Source organism: Canis lupus, chromosome 1 (genome assembly GCF_011100685.1).
Source record: "Canis lupus familiaris isolate Mischka breed German Shepherd chromosome 1, alternate assembly UU_Cfam_GSD_1.0, whole genome shotgun sequence".
NCBI classification, from domain to species: Eukaryota; Metazoa; Chordata; class Mammalia; order Carnivora; family Canidae; genus Canis; species Canis lupus.
In genome coordinates, this window is record NC_049222.1 from 113,498,368 (window position 1) to 113,511,641 (window position 13,274).

At 55.6% G+C, this 13,274-nt stretch overlaps 1 protein-coding gene and 1 long non-coding RNA gene across 6 annotated transcripts in view; one reads left to right on the top strand and one right to left on the bottom strand.

Annotated features, from left to right (window-relative positions):
- The window catches only part of LOC119867515, a 13,323-nt gene extending 9,548 nt beyond the window's left edge, over positions 1 to 3,775 (top strand). For both annotated transcript variants that reach the window (XR_005354617.1, XR_005354618.1), the window contains 2 exons: positions 3,199 to 3,285; positions 3,493 to 3,775. This is a non-coding gene — a long non-coding RNA (uncharacterized LOC119867515). The remainder of the gene's footprint in view (positions 1 to 3,198; positions 3,286 to 3,492) is intronic.
- Positions 1 to 13,274, bottom strand: part of AXL (AXL receptor tyrosine kinase) — a 26,719-nt gene extending 13,445 nt beyond the window's left edge. For 2 of the 4 annotated variants that reach the window (XM_038528813.1, XM_038528812.1), the window contains exons 1-8: positions 13,000 to 13,274; positions 11,644 to 11,866; positions 11,222 to 11,322; positions 10,451 to 10,627; positions 5,329 to 5,409; positions 5,065 to 5,180; positions 575 to 785; positions 123 to 262 (exon numbers count right to left, since the gene is read on the bottom strand). In XM_038528813.1, coding sequence (XP_038384741.1) covers positions 123 to 262; positions 575 to 785; positions 5,065 to 5,180; positions 5,329 to 5,409; positions 10,451 to 10,627; positions 11,222 to 11,322; positions 11,644 to 11,866; positions 13,000 to 13,063 — 1,113 coding nt within the window. In that variant the 5' untranslated portion in view covers positions 13,064 to 13,274. Of the gene's footprint in view, positions 1 to 122; positions 263 to 574; positions 786 to 5,064; positions 5,181 to 5,328; positions 5,410 to 10,450; positions 10,628 to 11,221; positions 11,323 to 11,643; positions 11,870 to 12,999 lie in introns of all 4 variants that reach the window. The other 2 variants (XM_038528811.1, XM_038528810.1) reach the window with 2 other exon arrangements.

Here is a 13,274-nt window from a genome sequence, read left to right on the forward strand (position 1 = left end):
TTCCCAGGATGTGCCCTCCTAGGTGTAGTGTGGTCTCATATTACCCCAACTGCACTCGTGTCCTGTCCTCCCCATCTCCCTCCACCCAGCCATTCCGCCCCAGCCCAGCCAGCAGCACCCACCTCGGGGGTGTCCTGGCCTCGGTAGGCCAGCCGGTACCCTAACAGGGTGCCCTGCAGGGGCGCCCTTGGCTCCTGCCAACGCACGAGGGCTTGGCTCCCATTCCGCAAGGCGCTAACGTTCTCGGGGGGACCCAGGGGCACTGGAGGACAGGGAAGAGGGGAAGCTGGCACCCCCACCTCTTCCTGACCCCCTCCCCTGTTCCCAGGAAGCAGGGGCAGGGTGCAAAGGGCATGCGCGTGGGCAACTTGTGCAGGCCTCGCATGAGCGGAAGCAGAGGGAAGAGGTCTGGGAGAGATGCCAGTGGGCCATGCTGAGGGGTCAAGGGACTGGATGGGAAGGACTGAGGCCACATGGGGTAAATGGGGGACAAGAGCTGCTGGGGGTGGCACTGCTGTGAGCATGGTCCAGCAGGGCTGCAAGTGACATCTGCCTCCGACCAGCCCTTTCTTACCTCCCTCTGGTGTCTCCACAGGAAGCCAGTGGGTCCAGGGTGAGGGCCCCTGGCTACTGGTACAGGCCACCCGGATGTGGTAAGGAGTGTGAGGATGGAGGCTGCCCAGCCGAAGTTGGTGAGGGGGGACAAACGCTTGCAAGGTGAGAGGCTCCTCCGGGGGGTCTGGCTCTCCCAGCTGGACACCCACCCCATCATCTGACAGCACAGCCTGGGGACAGGGAAGGGGCATGAGGACAGGATGGTCACGAAATCTCAAGAGGTAGTCAGTCACACAAGTCGTTGGTGGTGGCCCCAGTGTGATTACACAACTTTGCAAGGATGTGTGTGTGTGTGTGTGTGTGTGTGTGTGTATATGTGAGCTCCATGCTGGGGTAACATGGGCACCTGCATTTGCAAAGCGAGAAGACCACCCAGTTGCACGGTGTGGCTCTGTCATCACTTGCAAAAGCCACCTCTGGCAAGATTTTCCCCTCTCTGAACCTCAGTTTCCATATCTGGAACATGGGGGCTTGGAGGAGCAAACACCTTCCAAGGCTGCCTAAAGGTTGAAAGTAGGACAAGCTGCACAGCGTGTGGCAGGCGGTCAGCATCAATAGAATGACGATGACATTCAACCACAGGCAAAAGTCGCAAGAGTAGGGACGCCTGGGTGGCTCAGTGGTTGAGCATCTGCTCTCATCTCAGGGCGTGATCTTGGGGTCTTGGGATCGAGTCCCACATCGGGCTCCCCATAGGGAGCCTGCTTCTCCTTCTGCCTATGTCTCTGCCTCTCTGTGTGTCTCTCATGAATAAATAAATAAAATCTTTAAAAAAATCAGAAGAGTGGGCATCTCTAGGGGCTGAGGGATACTTGTGGGGAGCTGGTGGGTGGTGATTTGGAGGCTCGTGACAATACGTGAACATTCATGTTTAAGGATCTAGGTGGAGAAGCCTGGGTGGCTCTGCAGTTGAGCGTCTGCCTTTGGCTCAGGGCGTGATCCTGGAGTTCTGGGATTGAGTCCACGCAAGGCTTCCTGTGGGGAGCCTGCTTCTCCCTCTGCCTGCATCTCTGCCTCTCTCTGTGTGTCTCTCATGAATAAATAAAAAAATCTTAAAAAAAAAAAAAAAGGATTGGGACGCCTGGGTGGCTCAGTGGTTGAGCATCTGCCTTTGGCTCCGGGTGTGATCCCAGGGTCCGGAGATCGAGTCCCACACTGGGCTCTTTGCATGGAGCCTGCTTCTCCCTCTGCCTGTGTTTCTGCCTCTCTCTCTCTCTCATGAATAAATAAATAAAATCTTAAAAAAATAAAGGATCTAGGTGTACATGAAAGATTATGTACATTATGTATGTTACAGCTCAATAAAAAGAAAATCCCTTTACACATCTGAATTCATTTGACCCTGACGTCAGCCCTGCCTGTGGGTACTGTGTGCATCTCCACTGACAGATGAACACATTGAGTCTCAGAGAGATGGAATCACTTGCCCAAAGTCACCAGCTTGTCACTGACGACGTTGGGAACGAAACCCCAACCTATCTTCAAAACCTTTGCCCCGCTCACAGTGAGGATGTCCATTTAAGAACATGGGTGATAGGGGATCCCTGGGTGGCTCGGCGGTTTGGTGCCTGCCTTTGGCCCAGGGCGCAATCCTGGAGTCCCGGGATCGAGTCCCGCGTCGGGCTCCCGGCATGGAGCCTGCTTCTCCCTCTGCCTGTGTCTCTGCCTTTCTCTCTCTATCATAAGTAAATAAATAAATCTTAAAAAAAAAAAAAGAACATGGGTGATAGTAACAATACTTCTCCCCTGTTCAGAGGGGCCGTGTAGCTCAGTGCTAAACACGGATGCTGGATCTGATATTCTAATCCAGCCTCTACCAGCATCTAGCTCTCTCTGTGCCTTAGTTTCCTCATCTATAAAATGGGATAATAGTGATGGTTCCCTGATTTGCAGGGTTGACTTGCAAGCGTTTAACTTGTAAGCGTTTAGAAGAACCTGTGCACACTGAGTGCTTACCGTGATTATTTTGTGTGTGTGTGAGAGGTTGCCAGAATACAAATGTGAAACTCTGCACACCCTACACAGCAGCACAGGCTGGGAGGCTCATCTGGTCCCTGGGAATAGCATGATCGGCATGGCAGGGGCCACAGCTGGGCAATATATTTGTACAGCCCTGCCACACAGAACCACACACCCTCTACAGCCATACAAGCACAGTCCCACACGGTAAGGACGCTGCCATCCCCCCTCAGGAAGCAACCAGGAGACCCAACCTACACTGCCACACTGTGTGTTCAGAAGGAGTTTACTGCTTATGGGTGTGGACCCAAAATTCTTTGGATCCAAGTCCTGGCTTGGTTATCATCTGCTGTGTGACCTAGAGTGGGTGTCTTTACTTCTCTGAGTCTCCGTTTCTATCTCTGGAAAATGGGCATCCACGAGTCCTCCCTACCTGGCAGGGTGTGAGACTTAATGACATACCGCATGTAAGCTGCTTTGCACACCCTGTCAACAGCTAACATTTCTTGAGGACCGACCCTGTGTCAAGCACCCTGCTTGATACAAGCGCAATCCTAGATGAACTCACTGGCTTTTTACCACCACCCTCTGAGGTCAAATTCTTTTTTCATTCCCATTTCACAGATGAGGAAACAGAGGCCCAGAGAGGTTCAGCAGCTTGCCCGAAGCCACACAGAGTCCTGTGTGGTGAGGATAGCACCATGAGGCCTGGTAGGGAGTGGGCAGTTGGTGGGTAACAGGATGGGTGGGGGGGAGCTGTCCCCATGCCTGCTCTCTGACCTGCAGTGACAGATGGGAAGGGGAACCTCTGCTGGGGCAAAGGGGAGAGAGGGACTTAAGTCCAGACAGTCAGCCTCCCAATGCCCACTCCCACTTCTCTTTTCCCTGTCACCCTCCCGTTCGAACCCTCCCACCCAGGCCAGGCACAGCAGGAAGTGAGCTCTGGAGAAGGAAGAGGACACACTTCTGCTTTCCTTTGCCACTGGACGCATGTGGGTTAGGGGTACGGCTGATGCCTGACCTGGCATTTGAGGTCTCCCAAATGGGCCCAGTCTCGGTGATTGAATCAGTTTTATCTTTTTTTGGCCAATGGGATAGGTCACTTCCCCTCTCTGGGCCTCAGTTCCTTCCCTTGAAAACGGGAAGATTAGCAGATTATTTTCTAGGTTGTTTTTTTTTAATTTTAATTTTAATTTTTATTTTCTAGGGTTAAAATGACAAGTGAATGAGATTATGTCTGGGGCATGTAATTAAAAGAAAGACGGCTCTTACTCGATGGAGCACTGGCTCTGAATGGACTCTAAGGATAAGGAGGTGAAGGGGATTGTATGGGTTTGGGGAGATGCGGGTTTGAATCCCACCTCCGCCACTTCCCACCTGTAATCTTGGCCAGGTTGTTTAACTACTCTGAGCCTTAGTTTCTTCATCTGGAAAGCAGGTGTAACCATAGACCCTGCTCCATAAACACACAAGGGGGTGTGCGTAAGGAACTGACGCTCCATAAAAGCTGGTCATTATTAATTATTGTCATCTGTCTTGGCAGGCACTATCCAAGCCTCACTCCAATTTCCAAATCTCAGAAAACATCAGGCCAGAACTTTGTCTTGTACTCAGAGATCTGCATTTGTTTTTCTTAGTATAGAATTGGAATGAATTTGGTGCCGAAAGCTGGGTCAAGAGCATTTCAGGTCACGTACTCCTCCAGCAAACATGCCCTACTAGAGGGGCACCTGGTGGCTCAGTGGCTGTAGCATCTGCCTTTGGCTCAGGTCGTGATCACGGGATCCTGGGATCGAGTCCTGCATTGGGCTCCCCCTGAGGAGCTTGCTTCTCCCTCTGCCTGTGTCTCTGCCTCTTTCTCTGTGTCTCTCATGAGTAAATAAATAAAATCTTAAAAAAAAAAAAAAAAGGTGCCCTACTTGAGGTCAGCACTGGGCAATCGTGAGGACCCAGTGGTGACTGAGATAGCCGGGACCAGCCTTCCCAGAGCTCCCAGTCTCGTGTGGGGACAGACTTACCCCCAGATAGTGACAACCCCGAGTGATCAGGGCTGGGATGGGAGAAGCATAAGGCTGTGGGCACCCGATGGTGAAAGAGATGGCTCTGAGCCCTGCTGTCTCAGGACTCCTACTCTGGCCAGTCAATATTACTAATACAAAAAAAAAGTTAAAACAGGTGATAGCTTATTATGCATTTCCCGTATTCCAGATGCTATTTTAAGTTTGTTGTCTACATTCACTTATTGAATTCTTACAGCAAGCCTATCTGCCCATTTTACAGATGAGAGAACTGAGGTCCAGTGATGTTAAGTCACGGTCTAAGCTCCTGCAGCCAGTGCTGGGGGAGTCAGGATTTGAACCCAGGACATCTGGTGGGACTTGAGGCTCTACTGCCTCTCAACACATGAATGGCTGGGAGGGCGGGTTTCCCAGGGAGGAGATGGGGGCTTCTGTGTGGTGGAAGGAGGGCTGAGCAAATGTGAGGTCTCACCTGCAGGGTGCAGTGCGTGAGGGGATAGATGCCACTCAGGCCTGGAGTCCAAGCCACCTCCAGCTCTGTGGGCTGGCGGGAAACCAGGTGGAGGTTGCGGGGCCGCTGGGGGAGCACTGTGGAGAGATGAGGGGAAGGACTGACCCTGGGGGGCCTTTGCCCAAGCTCCCCTCCACCCCTACCCTACCCTTTACCTCAGCTCCGACCTTTGGCCCAGACCCCACATCCTCTGACACCCAGCTCCCCAGCTCCCTTTCCTGTCACCTGTGATGGTGGCTGTGCGGGATGTGGTGACCCCCTTGGCATTATGGGCTTCACAGGAGAAAGAAGATGTCTTGTTCAAGCCTGGGGAGCCATAGAAAGAGAGGCCCAGTGTCAGAGAGGGGAGGGAGGATTTCCCAGGCATGCTGGGCCACCTCCTACCATGCTCTGCCTGATAGAGTCAGGGCGGCCCACATGGGCACCTGCTTGAAGGGAGAGTTGTGGGGGCGGGCGGGATGAATTGTGAGCACAGGCCTCCATCGCCAGCCCAAGGAGAGGCTGATGGCCTCAGTCCTAATGCTCCACCACATAAACACACATACCTACTGATACACACCAGCACCCATACAGATACACACATACATACATACACACTTAGCACATAGATTTATAAAAACCCACATAGAAAAAAAAAAACCCCACATAGACACACACACACACTTATATACTCACACAGGCAACACTTAGAAACACACATGCTAAAACACACATACTTATGCGTGTGCACAGAGGTAGTTACAAATAGACACACCAGGCACATACACCAACACAGTTATACACACACTTGCAAAAGCACACATACTCATACCTAGACACACACCAACACACACATTCATGTGCACACGCACACAGGATCACATAGAGCCTCACGGATGCACATAGTGGCACAGATCCCTAACAGGCACACACCAAAGGAGCACCCTCATGGATGTGTGTAAAGCTAGAGGTGTTTGCTCATTTTAAAGCTCAAAGCTCAGCTCCTAGCAGCTCCCCTCCTTCTCCTTCCCTCCCTAGCCTCCGGGTGTTTCTGGAAAACAGGCATCAGGCATGTTCCTACCTCAGGAACTCTGCATTTCTGTTCTCTCTGCTTGGATCAGTCTTCCCACAGATGTGCACATGGCTCCCTCCCACCCTCCTTCACATTTGGTACCCAGACCCCCCCTTCTCCTTGGCTCTGTCCCTGGCTGCCCTGTTGAGAGCTGGGACCTCACGTCCACATCTACCGTCTCCTCAGTTTTACTTCTCCTCTTTGGGTCTTCTCATCACCACATACTTTACCTATTACCTATTACCTTTACCTATACCTATTACCTGTATATCTTGCTCACTCAGCTACTTGTCAGCTCCAGGACTGCGGGGGTTTCTATCTCTTCTGTTCCCTGCTGTCTGCCCCAGGGCCTACAATGGCCTTGCACACAGTAGGTACTCCATAAGTGCCTGTTGAACGAGTGAATGAATCTATGCGTATGCCTTTGTGTACTTATGAGTGTTTCTGGGTATGTATGTATGTAGAAATGTGAGCTTGTGTAATTCTCCGGGTAAGTGATTTAATATGTGTCTTTTTTCTTTTGTTAAGGTCTTATTTATTTATTTATTTATTTATTTGAGAGAGAGAGATAGGGAGAGAGAGCACAAGCCAGCTCCCTGCTGGGCAGGGAGCCCATCCCAGGGTCCTGGGATCCAGACCTGAGCCGAGACCTGAGCCAAGACCTGAGCCCAAGGCAGATGCTTAACCAACTGAGCCACCCAGATGTCCCAATATGTGTCTTGAGTACCTGTTTCTGGGTGTCTGGGGGTGGACTGCCCCCCCTCCACAGTGTGGTGCTGGTGGGAACACAGGCAGACACACACCGGCACAAAGACATGCACTGAGAGACAAACATGACACAGACACACAAACACAGACATACACAGCTATACAACATCCACAGATTCACACACAGAGAAATAGAGACACACACGGTGGGTGACAGGATGTAAGAGGACCAAGTCTGAGTCTGCACGTGCGACCGCAGGTCTGTGTGTGTCTATGGATGTTGCGTGCCTGTGTGTGCCTCCTGCTCGGTCTGCGTGTGTGTGTGTGTGTGTGTGTGTGTGCGCGCGCGCGCGCGCGCCTGTGTTCTCACCACCACCATCCACCCGCAGACACAGAGTTTCCTTTTCTCAGTCGGCAGAGGGAGCGGACCCAGGGAAAGTGGGCCGAGGACGGAAGGGGGTGGGCAGGGGCGCTCCCCAGCGCCGCTGCCCGGGCACAGCTCCCCGCCAAGGTCAGGTGCCCGGCGCAGCCCCCGCCGGCGGGGGAGGGCAGGAGCGCCCCGGGACGGCTGCCCGAGGGGGGGGAGCCTGGGGCCGCTCCAGCCACCTGGCACGTGGGGGCCCGCCAGGGTCACCATGCGGGGGCTGGCGCTGCCCGCCCGCCCGCCCGCCCGCCCGAGGAGCCCTGGGGCGGGAGGGAGTTCTGGAACCCGGTCCCGTTCCAACCGCAGCATTCCTGCCCCCGCCTGAGTCACCGGGGCGCCCCCTCCCGCTCCGGCACTTCCGGCGGCCTGGGGGGCCGCGGCCCAGGATCCCCCTTCCTCGGCCCGGCGCACCTCGAGGACGGGGAGAGCAGGGATGAGGGGCCCTGGGACCCTCTCCCCTCCAGCGGGCTCTGCCTCCGCGGCTGGAGCGGGCCTGCTCCAGATGTGCTTTCCAGATGCACTGTCCCTCTCCCTCTCCCTCTCCCTCCCTCTCCCTCTCCCTCTCTCTCCCTGTCCGCTCCTCCTCCCCCCTCCCCCGCGCTTTTTCCGAGGGAATCAGAGGGATGGAAGGAGAGAGGGCACGCCCTGAGTCAGAGATCGAGGGACAGACACACATAAACGGACAAAATTCCTTGACACAGCCCCCCTCCCGCCCCCACCCAGCACACACAGTGAATCACACAGGGGCCGTTACTGGCACAGAAACAGAAAACCGGGCACTGGCTAAGTGACCAAGGGCTGATGGCAAACGCGCAGGGACACCAGTATCCACTCAGCGACTTGCACGCATGTACACAGGGGCTGACATCGGGGCACACACACAAACATATATCCACAAACATAAACACACAAACATGGGTACCTGGACTACAAACACCTAGCAACACAATGTGCCAGGCTGACACTGACAAACACATAAGCCCTCCCCAGGCTGAAATACACACACACCGCGAGCGACACACGCACATGGAAGTCGAGGCAGCCCCGCGGATACACACCAGGACATGAATGAGGTTGATGTTGACTTGCTTGCAAACAAACACAGCCAGTCCTTCAAACACAGCTGGACACTCAGGTTGCTTCAGACACATATACGGAGATGCAGACTATACAAAAACACACGCTTGCATAAACACTGATGCAGACACTCAGCTGCCGTGTGCACGGAGGCGGCATAGACGCACACATACACGCTGGTTGGTAAGTTTATGGCCCAAGAGGAAATCAGGGCTGGGGTTGATACACAGGGAAACAGGACAGAAGCAGTTGTGAGTTGTTGCTGCCTGCTGTGAATCTCTCTCCTTCATACACACAGACACACACACACACACATGCACAGATACAGGGTCCATGTGAGAGTCACAGACCAACACACTCACCTTGTGACACATACGAGAAACCACAGAGACATCCATGGACACAGGCATAAATACACACGGACAGCCATAGTCAGGAGCAACACACCGAGGAACACCGAGCTGTCCACTGATACATCCTGATTCCACAAGGATACAGATGCCCCCACCAAGACACACTCACAGCCATAGATGCACACCTGTGAGGTGACTAAAGGAGGTATATACTAAATAGCCACAAAACACTGCCTTCCCTCACTTTGCCATCTCTCCACCCCGCCCCCACACCCACACTCCACCTTCACACAATGAGTCACACCTGTGAACACACAAACACAAAGGAGGACAGACACCAGGCTGACACTGGTATTCTTAGACACACACACACACACACACACGTGCGTGCACACACTAAAAATCCATAGAAGCTGGCCTGCCCTAAAGTGCAGCCTCATCCAAGGAGGTTGATGCCAACAGACACTGAGACACAGAGATGCAGATCCAGTGGGACATGGATGCGTCCACACCCAGACCTCACACACACACAGAGATACACATACAGACAGCCTCCCCCTACAGCTCTACCACACACTGATACACACGCAGGCCCTCTTATGCCCGTGGCGAGGGGTGTGTGTGGGGCATTTCTCCTTCCTGGGATGGGGTGCGGGGCCCATCCCCCACTCCCTTCCCATCTCCAGGGTCCTGCCAGGTTGACTCAGACCCCAGAGCCACGGACCTGAGTCACCCCTCTAAGGGCTGGCATGCTCACCACCTCATCCTTGCACACTCAGGGTCCCCGGAATGTTGAGAATGTGGACACCTCCCTCTCCTGCCTGGGGAGACCCTCAGGCAGGAGGTTCCCCTCCCATCTCTGCAGATGAGGCTGCAGGTTGGAGGTGCCAGAAGCTGAAGCCCTCCACGGTCAGCTGCCTCCCTCTGCCTGATCCTAACCCGGTTGTGTTCCCCAATCTCTCCTTCCTCAGTGAGCGTGGTAGGGGGGACCTCTGCATCCAGCGGCCCTAGCTCTGCCTCTGACTGTTCCGTGATCCCAAGTGAGGTCCTGCCCATTGATGCGGTGCTGAAGGGGATGGAACTAGGAGAGTCTCTATTGCTTCTCAGACCTCTCTGTCCTGTCTCTCTCTCCATCTTAGGTTACCCGGGTGGCCTGTCTCTCCTGTGTCTCTTGTTCTCTCTCTCCCGGTGACTGTCCCACCCTCTCTTCTGTCTCTGCTTTCAGCTTGGCCTGCCCCAGTGAAGCTTTTCAGATCCAGAGGTGGGCAGGTTGAAGGAGGTGGAGGAGAGGAGGGCAGGGTTACTTCCGATGCCCTGCTTAGGGTCAAGGGCTGATAACGGGGCATTAGGCCCACACACACATTTGGGCCATGGGGCAGCTCAGAGGAAACCCAGGACAAAGGGTTCTATTCAGACAGGCTGGGATGAATGAGGAGACAGAGGGACAGGGAGACAGACACATACAGAGAAGCAGAAAAAGAGAAACAGAGAACGAGATGACAGAGAGACAGAAGGGGCCAGAGAAAGCATACAGAGGGACACGAGGGGATAGATAGGGACAGACATGCAGGGACAGATAGACAGAGAGAAAACAGAGAGAGAGAAAGAGGGGGGGGGGGGGACAATGAGACAGACAATGAAGGACAGAGGGACAGAGGCACGGGAGGTGCCCATGCTCCCCACTCCCATCCTGTCTGGCCTTCGGTGCTGAGCTGGCTACAACCCCAGGCTTACCTGGAATGCGCAGCGTGTGCTGGGCACTGTGGGTCGTGGCTAGAGGTAGGGGGACGGCATCCTGGAGCCAGAGTAGATCCACAGGCTCTGGGGGTCCCTCAGCCCGGCAGCTCAGGTTAAAGGGGGTATTGGCGGCCACGGTTCTGTCCTCGGGCTCCTCCAGGAAGTAAGGCAGGCCTGGGGAGGGTGGTAGTCATTGAGGTCCCTCTGAGTCCCCCTCCCCAGGTGTCTGACTCACTGCTAGGACGTTGCAGGCTGCAGATTCTTTACCCCCCCCATATCTGATCCCGAAGGACACCCAAACTTCCTTCAGATGTCTGACCTCTCAGGCCTCTACCCTCAGATCACATGATCCCAGTATCTGATGCCCCAGCCAGTGTCTGACCCGAGGGACATCTGAGTCCCTCATGTCTCTTTTCCAAAATGTCTGGCTTCTCATCCCATTTTACCAATGGGTAAAGTGAGGGCCCCAGGGGTGGGGGAGAGGGTTAAATTGTACCTCTGACCCCTTATCCAATCCCCAGAATGTCCTACCCCCACTATGACCCTAGGACATGCCACAACCCCCAAGATGTCTTCCCCCCCACCCAGGGACAGATCATCTCACCCAGTCCTGCCCCTAGTAATTCAGAGATTCCTCAGTAATTCCTGACCCCCAAAGATCGCTGACACTCCCAGGCTGCATGTCCCCGGGGGACACCCTGAATTCTCCAGCACGTTCTGATCACTCAGGTTTCTTGCCCTCCCATGGCCTCTGAGCCCAGGGCTCACCCTCCAGCCCAACGTAGCCAGGCTGCGACACGAAGGTCTTTCCTCCCAGGACCACGGCACATTGGTACCACCCGGCGTCTGAGAGCTGCAGGGATGAGATTCTAACCAGGCAAGAGGAGAGAGAGAAAGGGTCAGTGCCGGACACTGGGCGGGGGTAATCAGAACTGAAACAGGGGGTTTGGACTAGAAACTCCTCAAAGCTAAGAAGTGGGTAGTATTATTAACTCGTCTTACAGAACAGGAAAGTGAAACCCAGAGTTACATCACATGCTCCAAGCCACACGGCTAGCGAGTGGCCACACCAGGGTCCTAGCCCAGGTGGGGCTCCTGCCCATAGCTTTTCACCCACCACGTGCTGGAGGTGGCAGTGGGGGAGGACAGGGATCAGGAGGGGTGAAGCCGGTCAGGGGGAGGCTGGGCACCTGAGTTGGCTGACCACCTTCCAGTCATCCTGCCCGTCTTCACCCAGGGGCACCTGGGTCTGGGTACTGTCCGCCAGCTCCAGCACCTGTCCATCCCGAAGCCACGTCACCTCAGGGGGCTCCCCCTGAACCTGGAGCTCACACCGAAGGGCCCCGGTGAGTCCTCGGGCACCGGTGATGTTCCTTGGACTCCCCACAAAGGGGTCTGCCTCAGCCTGTGTGCCTGCTGGGAGACCGGAGACAGGGAAGACTTAGCTTAGGAACCCCTGCTTCCTCCCAGCCTGCCAGGCCCTTAGGCTCACATAGTTGTAAAGTGACCTCAGCGGGGGGGCGGTGGAGGGTGGAGGCTTGGGGGAGGATGGGAGCCTTCCCAGGGGACTGGGGTCCGGCCTCCATCCTCCCAGGGGCCCCTATCCTTGGTCCGTCGGGAAGTAGGCCCGGGTCTGGCAGCCTCCCACGCCCCTGGACTGCCCGGCCTGCCCGGCAGGGCCAGCCCCCTGGCTCCCCCACCCCTGCTGCCCTCCCTTAGGGTCTCTAGGGACTTGATAGATCGGGCTGGTGGATGGTGAGGATGAAAAAGAGGTGGGGAGGGAGAGGAGAGAGAGAGAGAAAGAGGGAAGGAGAGACGGAGAGAAGCCAAAGTCAGGCAAGAGGAGTCAGAGACAGCAAAGAACAGAGACTGGAGAGACACAGGGGATGAGAGATGAGGAGAGAGACAGTGAGAGGGAAGGAAGTTAGGGGAGAGACACTGAAGGAAACAGAGACACAGACAGAGACAGAGAAAGAGACATCATAGAGACATCTAGAAAATAGGGAGAGATAAAGATGGAGACCAGGTCAGAGAAATGAATCTCACAGAGATGGTGGAGATAGAGCCAGCACCAGAGAACTTTGGCCCAGAGGTGGAGCAGACAGGCAGTGACGGGGTAAGGACAAGTGTGTGTGTGGGGGTGACAGTGAGGAGGGTTTTCCCCAGAGCTCCGCAGCCCTCCTCAACCCACTGCCTGACTTAATTACTCCTTTCTGGAAGATTCCTTCCGGGGCAGCCCCCAGCTCAGCCCCTCTCCCTAAGGCCCTCCGGGGCAAGCCCAGCCCCGCTCCAGCCCTCTATGTCCACCTCTTTCCGACTCGGACCCTCCGAGTTTCTGTTTCTGGTCCTGTTCCTCTCTGAGCCCCTTTCTCTCGCCGGCCCCTCTCCGCTTGTCTCCGGGCCTCCCTGTCTCCCTCTCGGTGTCCCTCAGACGCTCCTGGAGCCAGCCCAGACTCCCCCCAACACCTGCCATCCACCCCCACACCGCTCCCTCCTGCCCCAGCCCAGCCACGGGGGTCCTCCCCGCTCGGGCCCCCATCACTCACCCGGGGGGGCCAGGCACCCCCAGCAGCACAGCGCCAAGCACCAGGCCAGCGGGACCCTGCCCATCCTCGGGGCACCACGCAAACGATGCCAAACTTTCCTCAGAAGTTGCTGGGCGCCCCGCGGGAGAGGGGGCAGGGCCGGGCTGTCCCCGGCCCTCCCCCCCGGCTGCGGGCTCCCCGGATCTGGCACTGCCTGCCTGCCGCGGCGGGCCCCTCGCTCAGCGGCCGCCCTCCTTGCTCCCCAGCCTCCTACTCTCCCTCCCAGACTTCGGGCA